The 13,737-nt window shown below is 43.6% G+C and overlaps 1 protein-coding gene across 2 annotated transcripts in view; it reads right to left on the bottom strand.

Annotated features, from left to right (window-relative positions):
- GTF2E2 (general transcription factor IIE subunit 2) overlaps positions 1-12,836 on the bottom strand; it is a 90,474-nt gene extending 77,638 nt beyond the window's left edge. Inside the window, exons 1-2 of one of the 2 annotated variants that reach the window (XM_053578765.1) lie at positions 12,735-12,836; positions 8,796-8,968 (exon numbers count right to left, since the gene is read on the bottom strand). In XM_053578765.1, coding sequence (XP_053434740.1) covers positions 8,796-8,964 — 169 coding nt within the window. In that variant the 5' untranslated portion in view covers positions 8,965-8,968; positions 12,735-12,836. Of the gene's footprint in view, positions 1-8,795; positions 8,969-12,604 lie in introns of both variants that reach the window. The other variant, XM_053578764.1, reaches the window with a different exon arrangement.
- Between the last annotated feature and the right edge of the window lie 901 nt (positions 12,837-13,737).

Here is a 13,737-nt window from a genome sequence, read left to right as displayed (position 1 = left end):
ACCGAGGGCAGTAAAGTGAGACTCTGTCTCTACAAAAAAAAAAAAAAAAAAAGTATTACTTTCTAAATTATTGATGACAACCTATTTTTTCTATTTTTTTATTTTTGCTCTGCTAGAAGTGGGAGACTTAAATATATATATATTTTTTAATGATTTGAGTTTTATGCAGATTTGTATGAAAAAGTCTCAGAATATCCAGAAAGGCTACAAGTATACCTACATAAAATTCTCCTAAAATTGACTTCCTCCTTAGAAAGAAATACATGGTCTAGGAAAGACCCAGACTACTTTCAAACTAAAGCTTCATCGAAGGATAGGACCAATCAACAGTCATTTAAAAAACGACTTTGAGGCAGAGTCTCACTGTATCCCTCTCACTTAAAGAGACCATGGCATCAACCTTGGTACTTTTGGACTTAAACTGACAGCAACCTCAAACTCTTGGGCTTAAGTGATTCTCTTGCCTCAGCCTTCCAAGCAGCTGGGACTACAGGCTCCTGCCACAACACCCGAGTATTCTTTTGTTGCAGTTGTCATTGTTGTTTAACAGGCCCAGGCTGGGCTCAAACCTGCCAACTTCAGTGTATGTGGCTGGCGCCCTACTCACTGAGCTATGGGCGCCAAGCCAAAATATGGTAGTTTTATTCTTGGAATTCCAAGGGCTGTACAGATACTTATACTTCATGACCTTATCATTGTTTTGCTATCACTCATGAGCAAACCAAAGTATGTTTTTAAACAATATACTACACTTAGGTCAGAAATGCCACTCCTGGAAATTTAACCTGAGAAATCAGTTCAAAAGAAAAAAGCTCAAGGCTCAGTGCCAGTAGGTCAGTGGTTAGGGCGCTAACCACATACACCGGGGCTGACGGGTTCGAACCCAGCTTGGGCCTGCTAAACAATGACAACAACAAAAAAAATAGCCAGGCGTTGTGGAGGACACCTGTAGTTCCAACTACTTGGGAGGCTGAGGCAAGAGAATCACTTAAGCCTAACAGTTAGAGGTTGCTAGGAGCTGTGACACCACAACACTCTACCAAGGGCAACATAGTGAAACTCACTAAAAAAAAAAGAGAGAAAAGAAGAAAAGCTCAGACACAAACATTGTAACATAACCACTGGTACTCTCATATTAATCTGAAATAAAAAAAGGAAAAGCTCAAGGTACAAAGATGTTTATAACAGTGTTACTCAAAATAATAAAAACTGGAAATAACTATGCCTTTGAGTGCAGCATATCAATTTAATGAATTAGGGCCCAGCATAGTATGAATTAGGGCCCAGCAAAGTGGCTCACACCTGTAATCCTGGCACTCAGGAAGGCTAAGGTGGGTGGAATGCCTGAACTCATGGGTTGGAGACCTGCCTGAGCCAGAGCAAGATTCTGTTTCTAAAAATAGCTGGGGCTGGGCCCCTGTGGCTCAAGCAGCTAAGGCACACTGACCACCTGAGCTGGAGGGTTTAAATCCAGCCCTGGCCCGCCAAACAACGACGGCCGCAAGCAACAAATAGCCAGGCGTTGTGGTGAGCACCTGTAGTCCCAGCTACTTGGGAGGCAGAGGCAGAAGAATCACTCGAGCCTAGGCGTTGGAGGTTGCCGTGAGCTGTGATGCCACAGCACTCTACCCAGGGTGACAGCTTAAGGCTCTGTCTCAAAAAAATAAATAGGACAGCACCTATGGCTTAGTGAGTAGGGTGCCAGCCCCATATACCAAGGGTGGCAGGTTCAAACCCAGCCCCAGCCAAACTGCAACAAAAAATGGCCCGGCACTGGGGCAGAGCACCTGCAATCCCAGCTACTCGGGAGGCTGAGGCAAGAGAATCACTTAAGCCCAAAAGTTGGAGGTTGCTGTGAGCTGTGATGCCACAGCACTCTACCAAGGTCGACTCTGTTGGGAGTGGAGGGGAGGAGAGGAACAAATCCTAAAAGTAAACTAAATCCAAAGCAAGCAAGGGCAGCGCCTATGGCTCACTGAGTAGGGCGCCAGCCCCATATATCAAGGGTGGCGGGTTCAAACCCAGCCCCGGACAAAACGCAACAAAAAAATAGCTGGGCGTTGTGGCAGGCGCCTGTAGTCCTGGGAGGCTGAGGCAAGAGAATCGCCTAAGCCCAAGAGCTGGAGGTTGCTGTGAGCTGTGTGATGTTACGGCACTCTACCGTGGGCGATAAAGTGAAACTCCGTCTCTACAAAAAAAAAAAAAGGCAAGCAGAAGGAAAGAAATAATAAATATCAATGTACAAATAAATGACATTTTTATAAAAAACAGGAATACAAAAAAAACAATAAAGCCAAAAATTGCCTCTTTAAAAAGATAAACAAAATTTGCAAATGTTTAGCTAGACTTTCCAAGAAAAAAAAAAATACAAATTCCTAAAATCACAAATGAAGGAGTATCACTACTGACCTTACAGAAATCAAAAGGATTGTAATACTTTGAAGAACTTAATTAGACAACGTAGATGATGAAGTAGATAACCTAAAAAGTATCAAAATTAACTCAAGAAGAAATAGAAAATCTGAATAGATATGTAAGAAATTCCTACAAACAGGGCGGCGCCTGTGGCTCAGTCGGTAAGGCGCCGGCCCCACATACCGAGGGTGGCGGGTTCAAACCTGGCCCCGGCCAAACTGCAACCAAAAAATAGCCGGGCATTGTGGCCGGTGCCTGTAGTCCCAGCTACTCGGGAGGCTGAGGCAAGAGAATCACTTAAGCCCAGGAGTTGGAGGTTGCTGTGAGCTGTGTGAGTCCACGGCACTCTACCGAGGGCCAGAAAGTGAGACTCTGTCTCTACAAAAAAAAAAAAAAAAATCCTACAAACAGCTTTCCACAAGTTGGAACTCATTCTTCTTAGTAAAGTATCATAAGAATGAATGGAGAAGCAAAAATCCAATGTGCTCAATTCTAATAGGAAGCCAGAAGATGGTCTAACACACCCCCAAAACTCAAATCACTTAAAGGTTGGGGGTGGGGAATAAGAGAGGGGAGAAAAGGGAGGAATGGGTGTGCTCTAATTTAATGGGCACAATATTAGGGTCTATGGCACACATCTTGGGGACAGAACACAATTATAAGAGGGGCTTTTCTTAACAAATACAAACAATGTAACCCAATTAGAGGTACCCTCAAGTAACCTGAAACAAGCAAACAAACAAAAAAAACTACAGACTTGGATGGTGCCTATGGCTCAGTGGATAGGGCGCCGGCCCCATATACCAAGAGTGGCAGATTCAAACCCAGCCCCGGCCAAACTGCAACAAAAAATAACGGGCATTGTGGCAGACGCCTGTAGTCCCAGCTACTCAGGAGGCTGAGACAAGAGAATCTCCTAAGCTCAGGAGTTGGAGGATGCTGTGAACTGTGACACTACGGCACTCTACCAAGGGCAATAAATTAAGACTCTTAACTCTTAAAAATAAATAAATAAATAAAAAAGGGACTACAGACTACATCCCTCTTGGACAGATGCAAAATTCCTGGACAAAATACCAGCAAGGTAAATAATGCAACAAAAAAGATTATACACCCTAACCAAGTAGGATTTATTCCATGAATACAAGGTTGGTTTAACATCTGAAAATCAATTAATGTTAATACACGACATTAATAAAGGACAAGAACTGCACCATCTCACTAGACAGAGAAAAGTATTTCACTACATTCAGTGCCCGTATATGAGTAAAACCTCTCAACAAACTAAAGGAGAACTCTTTCAACCTGATAAAGGGCGCATGAAGTACCATAATATATAATAAAGGTTGAATGGTTTCCCCACAGGATCGGGAATAGACAAAGACATCTACTCTCGTTACTCAACATGAGATCAGCCTGCCTAGCAAGAAAAAGAAACAGAAGTTGTCCATATTGGAAAGGAAGAAATACAATATTTTATTCACAGATAACATAATCTTAATGCAGAAAGTCCTAAGGAATCCATACAAAAAACTACCAGAAATAAAAAATGAGTTCAGGCCGGGCCTGGTGGCTCATGCCACCCTAGCACTCTGGGAAGCTAAGGCAGGTGGAGCTCATGGGATCGAGACCAGCCTGAACCAGAGCAAGACCCCCATCTCTAAAAAACAGCCACAGACGTTGGCGGATGTTGTGGCAGCCACCTATAGGCCCAGCTACTTGGGAAGGTGAGGCAAGAGAATCACTTTAGCCCAAGAGTTTGAAGTTGCTGTGAGCTGTTACACCATACCACTCCACTGAAGGTGACAAAGTGAGACTCTGTCTTAAAAAAAAAGAACCAGGCTTATAGTGGCACATGTCTGTAATCCTAGCTACTCAGGAGACTGAGGTAGGATGATCACTTGAGCCCAAGAGTTCATATACCACTCCACTTAAGCCTGAATTACACAGTGAGACCTTGTCTCTAAAAAATAAGAAATTCGGTGGGACACAGGGGCTCATGCCTATATTCCTAGCACTCTAGCAGGATGGACAGATTGCTTAATCTCAGAAGTTCAAGACCACCACCACCACCCGCCATGTGAGGTGGCTCACACCTGAAATCCTAGCACTCTGGGAGGCCAAGGCGGGTGGATTACTTCAGTTCACAAGTTCGAGACTAGCCTGAGTAAAAGGCGAGACTCCGTCTCTACCAAAAATAGAAAAACTGAGGCAAGAGGATCTCTTGAGCCCAGGAGTTGGAGGTTGCTGTGAGCTATGATGCCACAGCACTCTATTCAGGGCAACAGCCTGAGACTATCTCTAAAGAAAAAAAAAAAAAAAAAGGCAAGACCCCGATCTCTACTACAAATACGGAAACTGAGACAACAGGATCTCTTGAGCCCAAGAGTTGGAGGTTGCTATGAGCTATGATGATGCCACAGCACTCTACCCAATGTGAAAGAGTGAGACTCTGTCTCAAAAAAATAAGTCAAAATAACATTGAAAGAGTCTGGGCACAGGGGCTCATGCCTATAATCCTAGCTTTCTGGGAGGCCCAGGTAGGAGGATAGCTTGAACTCAGGGGTTGGAAACCAGCCTGAGCAAGACCCACCCATCTCTATTAAAAATAGAAAAAAAAAATTTTTTTTTAAGCTGGCCATCATGGCCGATGCCTATAGTCCCAGCTACTGGAAAGGCTGAGGCAAGAAGGTCACTCGAGCCCAACAGTTTCAGGTTGCTGTGAGCTAGAACGACACCCTACCACTCTAACTCAGGATAACAGAGTGAGACTGGGAGAAAAACAAAAAATTTATATATATATTATATAAATTTAAAAGATATAAATTATAATTATATAATATATATAATTATATAATATATAATAATATATAATTTATATATTATATATATATTAAAATATATATTTCTTTCAAATATATATTTGAAAGAAATTAAAAACCAAAATAAATGGAAAGATATCCATATTCACTGACTAGAAGACTTGCCATTGTTTGTTTGTTTTTGAGACAGAGCTTCAAGCTTGTCGCCCTGGGTAGAGTGCCGTGGCGTCACAGCTCACAGCAACCTCCAACTCCTGGGCTTAAGCAATTCTCTTGCCTCAGCCTCCCAAGTAGCTGGGACTACAGGCACCCGCCACGATGCCCAGCTATTTTTTGGTTGTAGTTGTCATTGTTTGGCAGGCCCATGCTGGATTCAAACCCACCAGCTCTGGGGTATGTAGCTGGTACCTTTGCTGCTTGAGCTACAGGCACTGAGCCAAGACTTGCCATTGTTAAAATGGCAATTCTCCCCCAAAATAATCTAACAGATTTGATTCAATCTGTCACAATCCCAGAAGGCTTTTTGCAGATGATGAATGACAAACTGATCCTAAAATTTATATGACTGTGCCCTGGGTAGAATGTTGTGGTGTCACAGCTCACAGCAACCCCAAACTCTTGGGCCCAAGCGATCTCCTTGCCTCAGCCTCCCAACTAGCTGGGACTACAGGCGCCTGCCACAATGCCTGGCTAGTTTTTTGTTTTGTTCTATTTTGTTTTGTAGAGACAGAGTCTCACTTTATCACCCTTGGTAGAGTGCTGTAGTGTCACAGCTCACAGCAACCTCCAACTCCTGGACTTAGGCGATTCTCTTGCCTCAGCGACCTGAGTAGCTGGGACTACAGGCGCCCGCCACAACGCCCAGCTTTTTTTTTTTTTTTCAATAGAAGTTTATTTTAGCACCCGGCTATTTTTTTGCTGCAGTTTGGCCCGGGCTGGGTTTGAACCCGCCACCCTCCATATATGGGGCCAGCGCCCTACCCACAGCCACAGGCGCCGCCAGGTTCTTTTGTTGTTTTTTTTTGAGACAGAGTCTCACTTTGCCACCCTCGGTAGAGTACTGTGACATGATAGCTCACAGCAGCCCCAAAACTCTTGGGCTCAAGCGATTCTCTTGCCTCAGCCTCCTGAGTAGCTGGGACTACAGGGGCCCACCACAACGCCCAGGTATTTTTAGAGACAGGGTCTCACTCTAGCTCAGGCTGGTATCAAACTCATAGGCTCAGGCAATTCACCGGCCTCAGCCTCCCAGAGTGCTGGTATTACAGGCGTTAGTCACCTCACTCAGCCTAAACCAAAACAATCTTGAAAAAGAAAAAAAAAAAAGAGCTGAAGTACTTTACACTTCTTAATCTCAAAACTTAACTACAAGCTCGGCACCCATAGCTCAGCGCTCAGTTAGGGCACTGGCCACATACACCAAAGCTGGTGGGTTCAAACCTGGCCTGGGCCTGACAAACAACAATGACAACTACAACAAATAAATAGCTGGGCACTGGGGCAGGTGCCTGTAGTCCCAAAGAATCATGTAAACCTGAGAGTTTTAAGTTGCTGTGAGCTGTGATGCCAACGCACTCAACCAAGGGCAACACAGTGAAACTCTTGCCTCAAAAAAAGAAAAAATACTTAACAACAGTGGTACAGCAATCACAGAAGTGTGGTACTGGTATAAGAAGAACAGAGACTCCAGAAATAAACTTTTTTATTTATGGTAAATTGCTATTTGACAAGGGTGCCAATGCAATTCAATGGAGAAAACATAATTTTTTCAAGATACAGTGCTGGGACAACTGAATAATCAAATGTAAAAAAGATGAATTTAGACCTTTATGTTAAACCATACACAAGAATCAATGCAAATATACCATAGGCCTAAATGTAAGACCTAAAACTTAAATTACATTTAGGGTGGCGCCTATGGCTCAGTGGGTAGGGCACTAGCCCCATATACCAAGGGTGGTAGGTTCGAACCCAGCCCCAGCCAAACTGCAACAAAAAAATAGCTGGGCGTTGTGGCGGGCACCTGTAGTCCCAGGTACTCGGGAGGCTGAGGCAAGAGAATCGCTTGAGCTCAAGAGCTGGAGGTTGCTGTGAGTTATGATACCACAGCACTCTACTGAGGGCGACAGGGTAAGACTCTGTCTCAAAAAAAAAAAAAAAAAACTTACATTTAACACTCTTAGAAAAAAAAAATAGAAGTGAACCTTAATGACCTTTGGTCAGGCAAAAAGATTTCTTAGTTATGAACACCAAAAACAGTGATAAGGCCAGGCATGGTGGCTCACACCTGTAATCCTAGCACTGAGGAAGGAGGATCACTTGAACTCAGGAGTTTGAGATCAGCCTGAGCAATAGTGAGACTCCAACTTTAAAAAAAAAAAAAGGGATAAAAGAATAAACTGCTAATTTGGAATTCACCAAAATTAATACTTTTGCCCATCAAAAGACACAATTAAGAAAAAAGACTAGTACATGCCTGGAGAAAGGATGGTATTCAGAATATATAAAGAATTCTTAGAAATCAATAGGAAAAAAAATCATCTTTTTAATGGGTTAATTTGAATAGACATTTCTCAAAGAAAGATACTTGGTCAATAAATATGTAAAACAATGTTCAATGGGCATTAGTCACTAGGGAAACAAAAGAAACCCACAATGAAATACCACTTTATACCCATAAGAATGGCTAAGATCAAAAAGATAAGGAATAGAAGTGCTGGAAAGGTTGAAAAAATTGAAACCTTCATACATTGCTGATAAAAACATAAAACAGTAAAGCTATTTTAGTAGTTTCTTTAAAAGTTAAACACAAATTTACCAAAGGACCCAGAAATTCCACTTAGGTTTCTATGCAACAGAAACAAAACAAAGACTTATACAGGAATATTCACAGTAACACTACTCAAAAAAGCCAAAAAGTGGGAATAATCCAAACGTCCATTAACAGTAGTGAATGGAGGATAAACAAACTGTGGTATATATATCCATACAATTGAATACTCTTCAGCAATAAAATGAAAAGAAGTACAGATACTGGGCAGCGCCTGTGGCTCAAGGAGTAGGGCGCCAGTCCCATATGCCAGAGGTGGCGGGTTCAAACCCAGTCCCGGCCAAAAAAAAAGAAAAGAAGTACCGATACAATATGAATAAAACTAAAGAACATGGTAAGTGAAAAAAAATACGTAAGAGCACTATTATACAAATCCATTTATATGAAATGTTCAGAAAAGGAATATAAGTAATAGAAAGTAGATCACTGGTTATCTGGGGCTGGGGTGGGAACAGTCACACTGCTAATGGGCACATCAGATCTTTAGGGGTGACAGAAATGTTCCAAAATTGGACTGTAGTAACAGTTACACAACCCTAATTCAGAGATAATAACCTAAATTTTAACTACAAAATAAGATCATTAACACCTTAAATTTCTCTTACCATCTCATCCCTTATATTTAACAAAATGCCTAGCAATCAATGAATGCTGAACTGAAAAATGAATTTGCCATGACTAAATGGCCACCTAAACAGCACCAAATAGTCCTAACCAAATTTACTAACCAGAATTTTGTTTAGAGCCTGAGGATCCTCCATGTTCTACCTTTGCTTTCTTCTTCTTGGATGATGATGATGATGATGACTCAGAAGACACTGAACGTTTTTCTACTACAGGAGTAGAAAGTGCTCGTTTTTTGAACAGCTCCCTTTCTCTCAACAGGCTTGGATCCATAATGCTGCAAAGAAAAAGGTAAGTATCTTCAATGTAGATTTAGGTCACTTCCCACCAAGTTACTTCCCAAATAAAATCACCTTTTATTATTAGGTCTCTTGCAATTATTTTCACTCAGAAAATATTTAATTGGTGCTTATTATGTGCCAAGCTCTCTGCTAGCCCCTAATAAAGAAAAGAAACAGAATTAGTCTCTAAATCTTTCTAGAACTGTGCTATACAATAGGGTAGCCACTATTCACATTTGTTAAACTTCTGAAATGTGGCTAGTTAGAATTGAGATGTACTCTAAAAGTATAAAACACACATCAGATTTCAAACACTTAGTACAAAGAAAAAAATTTTAATTACTAATCAGAGAGTTTACATCTATAATGTTAAAGCAATATTTTGGATACATTAGGTTAAATAAAATATTAAAATTAATTTCACCCTGGCTAAAAATATGAGCATTAGAAAATCTTAATTGGCCTGGCACAGTGGCCCACACCTGTAATCCTAGCACTCTGGGAGACTGAGGCAGGTGGATTGCCTGAGCTCAGGAATTCGAGACCAGCCTAAGCAAAAGTAAAACCCCATTTCTACTAAAAATAGAAAAATTAGCTGGGCATTGTGGTAGGCGCCTGCAGTCCCACAGCTACTTGTAGGGCTGAGACAAAAGAGTTGCTCAAGACCAAGAATTTGAGGTGGCTGTGAGCTATGATGCCACTGCACTCTACTCACAGTGACAGCATGAAACTGTCAAAAAAAGAAAAGAAAATTTTAATTACATATGTGCCTCACACTTGCCATTCATTGTATCTCTACAGGACAATACTGCTCTGGAAACACTGGGAGTACTGGGTAGAAATTAGAAGACAGATTTAGGCTCTCCAAAAAAAGAACTGTTTATAAATGAAATGACATACTTTCAACACTGGTGAACTCTTGATCATTAAGTGATAAAGAGGCCATATTAATATTTGTTAAAAGTGTCTACAGAAGGCCTGTGGCTCAAAGGAGTGGGGCGCCGGCCCCATGTACCGGAGTTGGCAGTTTCAGACCCAGCCCCAGCCAAAAACTGCCACAAAAAAAAAAAAAAAAGAAGAAGAAGAAAAAAGTCTACAGAAAATCCCTGATTTGGAGGGAGGTAGGACAAAATGACCTCTTTGTTGTTGGGTTGTTTCAAGTTTTTTTCCTACTTCTAAAATGCTATAATTCTATGAGATTTCAGTACAATCAGGAAAGCTACCAGTCAGTAATTTTAAGAACATTCCTCCCTTTTCTGAAGTTTCCCTAGAATCCTGGAAAGGGTCTAAGAAGAGCTCAAGCTGACTACAAAAGTAAATTTGACCAATCTTTTTGTTCTTTTTGTAGAGACAGAGTCTTACTTTGTCACCCTGGGTAGAGTACCGTGGCATCACACAGCTCACAGCAACCTCCAACTCCTGGGCTTTCCCTTGCTTCAGCCTCCAGAGTAGCTGGGACTACAGGCGCCCGCCACAAAGCCTGGCAATTTTTTTGTTGCAGTTTGGCCAGGGCCGGGTTTGAACCTGCCACCCTCAGTATATGGGGCTGGCAACCTGCCCACTGAGCCACAGGCACCGCCCGTGAATTTGACCAATCTTAGGATCAATGTTAAGTTGGCAGGTGTACAGGATAGCTCAATAAATGTTGGTTAAATGAACAACAAATGGAAAAGCATCTTTAAATTGTTCTGATGCCACTTTTATTGGTTTTGCAAGCTTTTATTAAATGTCTTTTGTTTGAGGCACTGTGCTCTAAGTTTTGAAAGGTTCTAATCTAGAAGATAAATCCTTGCCTGCAAGCCCTTAGATTTGGAAAAATGAGCACCTTGCTTAAAACAGTGAATAAAAATAGCCGGGTGTTGTGGTGGGCACCTGTAGTCCCAGCTACTCGGGAGGCTGAGGCAAGAGAATAGCTTAAGCCCAGGAGTTGGAGGTTGCTGTGAGCTGTGTGATGCCATGGCACTCTACCGAGGGCCATAAAGTGAAACTCTGTCTCTACAAAAAAATAAAAATAAAAAAATAAAATAAAACAGTGAATAAATGTGAACTGAGTGCTAAAAATTAAAAATATAGGCATTGATAAGGAATAATCAGAGTAAATGTCAATCACTGGACAGCAAATCAAAGACCTGCCTTCTCTGTTTCAATTCCTAACAGCCACCTAGCTAAGTAATCCAGAGGCCTCTCTAAATTCAATTTCCAGTAAATAAAATGTGAACATTACCGATGCTGTCCACATCTAACCTAGTTGGAGAAAATGTTTGTAAAAGTTATTTTTTTAAGTAACAAAGCCAAAGAAATGTGTGTTTGTCTCAGTAATACTGAGTTGGACGGGAAAAGAAAATAACAGAATGATTACCCCGGAGTTAGGAAAGAAGGGACAATCTTGAGCAGAGGGAAAGTGAGAGAACAAGAAAAAGAAAGGAGAATTCATAAGTGAGAAGGTAGGGCCAACAAGCAAAATGTAAATTCCTAAAACAGGAAACATCTGTATCTGTAGAGGTCGTTAATCTGGACTTTTAATAATTACTTTAACAAAGATTTAAATAAAGCCATACAGTTTGCAAAACCTAAAATTTACAGAGTTTGATACAACTCTAGGCGAGAATGGGTGTATTAGTGTTATTCTTAATTCAATACATGAAATTCGAAGAGGTATGTTTAAGGTCACACAGCCGGAAGAGCCAAGGCCAGGATCCTGATTCTAAAATCAAGTGCTCCTTACAAACCAGGCTGGAACGCTGGTAAAGGCCTTTAAAACAAAGGCGACCTATGCGGTACCGGACATTCAATGGCACCTAGAGCAGAAGGTTTCACAACGTGCCTCTTTCACCATCACATGCTTTGCCTAACTTATTTGTATTGAGTTTGACACCTCAGTACTGGCCTATGTAACAGGCGCACAATCGCCTTGTCCATTTAACATTTAAAAACACAAATCCACCACCACAACTCAGGTGGCGATTCCAAATTCAGGTTGACGTATTCCAAAAATTAAACTAACATCTGCTGGCCCCAAGCCCACACTCCTTCCACCATTTCACCTTTCAACCTCACTACTTTGCGTGCCTTGGCCCCTAAGCACCCTGCTGTGAACAGCCGGCAAGCCGAAGAGACTGCTGATTTCTTAAATGACAAGAATGTAGAGGTGGGCGAAATAGGGACCGCAAGGCTATTCTGGAAAATGTCTTTAGACTCTGCAGAAAACAACTATTATAACTGAAGTTTACGAATCATTACAAACCAAGTCTCCGACAGGCAGCTGAAAGCCCAGTCGTGTGTGAGCCTCTAAATCACAGGCTTTAGTTGGTTGGACACGGTGATTCCCCAGACTGCACATATGGTTCGCCCGGCTATCGCTAACGTGAACTTGGAGGCTAACAAGAGGCACAGCCAACTATGCATCCAGCTGCGGGTTTTCCCTCTTTCCAACTGGAAAGTTTGCTCCCTGGACCTCCGGCCTAAAGTCAATACTCCCGGAGACCCGCGAGTGTGTTGAAGGGATTCCTGTGGAGAACGGCAGCCCCAGCCTCCCTTGGGCTGGAAGACACGCTTGTCCCCTGAGGCGGCGCGTTCAGCGAGGAACAACAGGCCGGGCTCCGCACCCCTCACCCGGCGGCCGCAGCCCCTACCTGAGCTAGGAGGGCAGCCCCACGAGACCCGCCGCCGCTGCCTCCCAGCGTCTCCGTCTCGGCCAGCCGCAGCTTACTGCCCCTCGTCAGCGCCCCCACCTGCCCGCACGCACGCCCAGAGCTAACCCACCAGGTCGGGGTCTCGCCACCGGCGGCGGCGGCGGCAGCGTCTGAGGAGGCCAGTCGGCCTCGGGCTCCGCCTGCCACTTCCTGATCTGGCTCTAAGAGCTCAGTCCCGGCAGCCACCGCGGCGCATTTGCCGCCCGGAACGCGCATGCGTCATCGCGTGCCCAGGCAGGGCTACGGCGAAAGGAGTGCAGCCCGCTTGGGCGTCCCGGAATCTCCATAACAACGAGAGGGCGGAGCGGGGCCGAGAATAGGTGGGAGGAGGGCGAGTGGCCAGCGCCGCGGAAGAAGAAAGACGTCGTCTGGTGCTACCTAGTTTAAAGCCGCAAGATCCTCCTGAGCTCAAGCAATTCTCCTTCCTCAGCCTCCCACAGTGCTGGGATTACAGGCGTGAGCCACAAAAAAAAAAAAAAAAAAACCACAAGATCCTTCTGCGTGTTCTGGAATGTTGTTTTTTGATTTTTAAAGACAGTCTCACGCTCTTGCCCTAGGCCAGGGTGCCGGGGCGTTAGCCTATCTCACAGCAACCTTAAATTCCCCGGTTCGGGCGGTGCCTGTGGCTCAGTCGGTAAGGCGCCGGCCCCATATACCGAGGGTGGCAGGTTCAAACCCGGCCCCGGCCAAACTGCAACAAAAAAATAGCCGGGCGTTGCGGCGGGCGCCTGTAGTCCCAGCTGCTCGGGAGGCTGAGGCAGGAGAATCGCTTAAGCCCAGGAGTTGAGGTTGCTGTGAGCTGTGTGAGGCCACGGCACTCTACCGAGGGCCATAAAGTGAGACTCTGTCTCTACAAAACAAAAAATTCCCCGGTTAAAGCCAATTAACGCCCTGCCTCAGCCACCTCAGTAGCTCAGAGTACAGGCGCCCAACACGACCCCCGGATAATTTTTTCTATTTTTATTATTATTTTTTTTGTAGAGACAGTCTCACTGTACCGCCCTCGGTAGGGTGCCGTGGCGTCACACGGCTCATAGCAACCTCTAACTCTTGGGCTTACGTGATTCTCCTGC

Source organism: Nycticebus coucang, chromosome 24 (genome assembly GCF_027406575.1).
Source record: "Nycticebus coucang isolate mNycCou1 chromosome 24, mNycCou1.pri, whole genome shotgun sequence".
In the NCBI taxonomy this organism is placed as follows: Eukaryota; Metazoa; Chordata; class Mammalia; order Primates; family Lorisidae; genus Nycticebus; species Nycticebus coucang.
The sequence above is the reverse complement of the archived record's forward strand: the minus strand, read 5'-3'. Positions and strand labels throughout refer to the sequence as shown.